At 40.1% G+C, this 4,834-nt stretch overlaps 1 protein-coding gene across 1 annotated transcript; it reads right to left on the reverse strand.

Annotated features, from left to right (window-relative positions):
* Window positions 1-838: 838 nt before the first annotated feature.
* LOC122053810 (transport inhibitor response 1-like protein Os04g0395600) lies at window positions 839-4,019 on the reverse strand. The gene is made up of 5 exons (XM_042615768.1): window positions 3,919-4,019; window positions 3,530-3,583; window positions 2,918-3,420; window positions 1,947-2,442; window positions 839-1,869 (listed from the first exon to the last, which is right to left on the reverse strand). Exons 3-5 carry the CDS (start codon window positions 3,367-3,369, stop codon window positions 1,090-1,092), a joined length of 1,728 nt encoding a protein of 575 aa, XP_042471702.1. The 5' UTR covers window positions 3,370-3,420; window positions 3,530-3,583; window positions 3,919-4,019; the 3' UTR covers window positions 839-1,089.
* Between the last annotated feature and the right edge of the window lie 815 nt (window positions 4,020-4,834).

The raw sequence follows: 4,834 nt of genomic DNA on the forward strand, positions 1-4,834 counted from the left end.
TTTAATATTGCTCTTAAATTATAAACCCCAAATTTTGTATACGTGAAATCCTCCCTAAACCTTAGCTTTTGTTTGGATGGTGTGAGGGAAAATTTATTAACAAAAGAGAAGAAAATAATAAACTCAGTTAGCTTGATCAAAATCTACGTTTTCCAGTCGGATTCAGACTGAAGTTTTGCAATCGGATTATCATCCCGCTCAAACCGATTGAGCTGCCCTCAGCTCTGACATGCATTTTTCAAGAAGTAGAAGTAACCTGCAACTCAAAATTATAGAGGTAAACAATACTTCCAAATAAAAGGAGAATTAATTCATGGGCGATATTTTTTCTAACAAACTGGGTGTCTCGTCTTCAGGTCTGAGAAATAATAATACCTCGTCCAGCACACAGCACAGCCAGCAACAAAAGGCCAAGTAACTGCGACCCAACACAAAAAAAAAAGTAGTAATAGCAGGAATGATGGGCTTCGACCATACCGCAGAAAAGAAAAGACACTCCACGTGACAAGCTTATCCTGGAGAGATCCACCTTCCTACAATGCTGAATGCTTCTGCATGCCAAAGTAAAGTGAGCCCCAGACGACCACATAACAGGAGCTCATTTATGTAGTAAGAAGGCTGGCTACACACGTTCAATCACACAGTGAAGGCCTCCAACATCATTTTCAGTTTTTACCATGCCACGACAACTTCATGATCTACCAACTGGAAGATTATCAGTAGAGAAAAGTAAAAAAATATCGACCAATAGGTGGGAAGAAATAGGATAAATACCTTATAATACTTGGTGTTTGCACAATCTTATTCTGAATAGGCAAAGCCTCTAACAAAGGATGCATTTTTGTGAATTGCTAAGCGATTTAGATTTAACTGATACTGACAAATAGAGTTCTAAACATAAACAGTACAAACAACAAGTCACTTATCGAGAAAGCAAAATCTACAAGTGTTCGTCCTGCCTAACTTCAATCTACAAACACGATTAAGGTAGTGATGACGCTACAGGCAATAGGAAAAGAAAAATATTACAATCATAACTAGATTACCTTATGCGCTACTACTAATACTCATGCTGAGAGTTGGAGAAATCTAAAATGTCCAGACAAAATCTGGTGCATCGTCCCTTGGCCCTGTCAGAGTTCGATACACATACATCTTTTCCACTCTGTGCATGTCACTAGGATTTTCCACCATCTCATCACTTTCTTCCCTCTCGTTTATGACTTCAACGTTTAATCTTGGCATCTTTGCAGCGAGTGCCTTGCAGCCCCCTTGGGTAACATCACAAGATGACATCCAAAGGGATCGCATTGTTTCATACTTCCCTACATTCTCCAAAAGTGCAGCATCACCAAATGGACTGTCTCTGATTTCAAGCTTTTTAAGGTTCTTGCATCCATTGAGCACATAGACCATTCCTTTATCGCTTTCACCAGCAAATGCAATTGAAAGCATCTCAAGACGCGAAGCATACATGCCTATATACAAGAAAACCTTGTCAGTTAGAAGGCCTGATAATGATAGTCTCTTCAGATCTTTGCATGACTTCACAATTGCCCCAAAACCTTCATCCAATGGTTCGTTACTGATGGGATCTGGCTTTACAGGATCAAGAATACACAATCTGAACCGCGTGAAATGCGGGCAGTTCTTGGCAACTGTGATAAGTGCAGCATTTGTCATCTGGTGGCAGAAATACAGTAAAGAGTTCAACTTAGGGCAACCTGAGGATATAGCAACAAGCCCTTCTTCAGTTACAGCAGCAATGCCAGTACCATATACGTCCGATGGAAATACCCTCAACTCCTGTAACTCTTTACAAGCACAGGCAACGGCTGCTAAGCCTTTGTCTCCAATTGAATCTAAAACCTGAGGATCAATCCAGCCAAATTAGATAAACCAACAAGGAAAACACAGAAACAACTAAAGAAGCAACATCAACTCACCCAGAGTTTTTGAAGTTTGAAACAGTGACGAATCATCTTTATTAGATCATTAACCTGGATTGCAGGGGCATAGCTTAAGTTAAGGACAGTAAGGCTTGAACAGATGGAATATATGGCCTGCAGGCAGCGAGGAGCAGCATCCCAGAAACCTGACAAATTCCTTATAGAATTGCATTTATAGAAGGCATTTAATAGATTCTGATAAGCTTCAGTGCGGTGGTCAGCTGTGAAAGAACCAGTTCCAAGTTCCACCAAATTGGGGGCTCGGGCAAGTATCTTGATAAGTGACTCAATAGATATTGCTCGATTAAGCTTCAAGCATCTGAGGTTCTGGCACCTAGCAACAAGTCGCTCAAGGGCACTTGTATTCACCTCTCCTTTTAGACATGCGAAGTTTAGAGATACTAAGGAAGTACAAGAATCAGGGAAACAACTTAGCCACTGCCGGCCATGATCTTCCACTTCATTTTCCTGTAAATCTAACTCCCTAAGACCCCTAGTAACAGAAAGCAATATAACATGAGAAATATGGTAGTAGTTTGGTCCAAGAATCAAATATAAAGCTAATACACCCATGTAATCCATCACTTTCACTGATGGATCAATATAGCTAGCATAACCATAGTAAGAGGAATTCAAAATAGTGTTGATCTTTCCTACATCGAATATAATACAATTGGTTCACAAAGACTAATCTATTAAGCGATACAATCGCTTGCCTCCCTCAACAGATTAGTAAACATGAAACAAAAGGTATGTCAGTGCTTCTGGATTCCATGGTTTTAATTTGCCTTCAGATAGGTGAAAATGCATACAGTTCAAAAGTACAGTATAAAATCATTAGTGGTGCTCACCAAGCAGAAGCTAGGTATGAAGGTATGGAAGAACCAAAAAAAAAAAAGCATAAGCGAAAAGCATTATAAAAGGAGTTATTAAGCAAATTAATTTAGCGGAAACCAGCAACTTCTCACCTGCAGTGAGTAGCGATCTCAGCAAGCCCATCAGTGCTGAAACCCTCGCAGCTAATTAGAACAAGCGACTTGAAGTTGGGGAAAGCGCGGGCTAGAAGCTCCAGGCTTTCATCCGAGACCACCATCCTCTTCAGTCGGAGCTCCTCCAAACCAGGGCAACAACGTGCAGCCGTCTCAATCCACGGTAGCGCATCACCGCCCCAATCGTGGGGAACCAGGTTGAAATCAGCAAAATGGGGCTTCCCCTTGACGGTGAGGCACTTCATTCCAGGGAATCTAGCCATTACTCGTTCAGGCCGGACGGCATAACAGTTGCCGACGAATACGCGCAAGCGGCTAAGCTGCTCCACAAGATACCACGCCTTGCACACTGTGGATACATTATTACGGTCTCGATGCGAGCTGAGGAAGTCAAAGATGTGCTCCACCACCTCATCCGGGAAGTAAGTCATAGCTCCACAGCAACGAAAGTTTTTCTCTTGCACCTTGCTCTCCACCTCAAGCTTAGTAAGAACAGGAACAACAAAAAGCACACAACCCAAACTCAGATCTGCAGCGGAGTTCCATAGAACAACACGAAAAATGCGACAGGAACAGTGCTAAAGATCCAACCTTTGATGCAGCTGTTTCCAGCAGCTCCAGCTTCACATGCAAAGGAACGTAGATCTGCTCCAGAAATAGTAAAACTAATCCCTCGTTTACGAATAAAACCACAGAAGATCGTTCGGAGATGGTAAATCAAACAAAAGACCATCTTTTTTCATTCAGATCACATCGGGAACTCACCAACAGCAGATTGGGGGCAAAACAGAACCAAAACACGCGAAAAAAAAAAAAGCAAAATCCTAAAAAAACAGAAGCAAGAACAAAAGCCCTAAAACCAGCCAGACAAATGCATCAAGAAAAAAACGCAGCGCGTCGAAGGAAATAACTAGATAAAAAAGAAGGGAAATGGAGGCGTGATCTACAGAAACACGGAGAAGAGAGAGAGGAGGGCCGACCTCAGCTTCCCATTCCCTACACACTCCCTCTCTCTCTCCTCGCTCGGCTGCTTTTTGCTCGCACTTCGACGCTTCTCTACTCCTCTAACAAACCATGGTTGAGAGGTCAGGTCACGTTTGGCTGAAGGCCAGTTAGAATATCGGAGGGTGGATTTCCGTTTGTCGGATAGTATGGATCGATCCGGACCGTTGAGAGGCGATGGGAGATCCTCGTCCACCGGTTGCGGATATGCGATGAAGGGAAGGGTAGGGAGGAGGAAGGTTGCGTGGTTGGTATTAAGTCGCGATCGACGCTACCGTTTCGTTACCATTATTATTACTATAATTATTATTTTTGAGTAACGGAGTATTCAATTTGTAATGATTAGGTGTGACAATGTTGATGTCCCAAAAATTTAATTTGTCTCAATTTCTATATTTTTATTTTCAATTTTTTTAAAAAACAGATTTTTAATTTCAAAATTTTTAAATAGTTTAAAATTAATAACCGATGAAAATTTCAAATTTCCAGGAACGACATGGAAAATAAATCCACAAATACATAGGGATCCTGACAACTAGAGCAGTTAAATTGAGATTAGATCATTCAAACTAGTCTGTCTTATTAAATAATTTAAATTGAGTGAATTAAAATTTTATCAATTTAAATCAGTCGTGGACCGACTCATTTAAACTCGTGGCTTGCATGGGTCAATCTATGACAGACTTGAGTTGGTCCATCAATTAAGAAACACGTATAAATCAAGTTTTTATGTTAATTTATTATTATTTTTTATTATAATTTTAAAATAAAAATAATATTTTGTTTATCAAATATGAGTACTCGTTTATATTTGTTTATATTTAAAATATTTATCTCTTTTGTATTAGTTTATGTTTAATATTTATTTCTGGATACATATTAATAATGAAACAT

Source organism: Zingiber officinale, chromosome 1B (assembly GCF_018446385.1).
Source record: "Zingiber officinale cultivar Zhangliang chromosome 1B, Zo_v1.1, whole genome shotgun sequence".
In the NCBI taxonomy this organism is placed as follows: domain Eukaryota; kingdom Viridiplantae; phylum Streptophyta; class Magnoliopsida; order Zingiberales; family Zingiberaceae; genus Zingiber; species Zingiber officinale.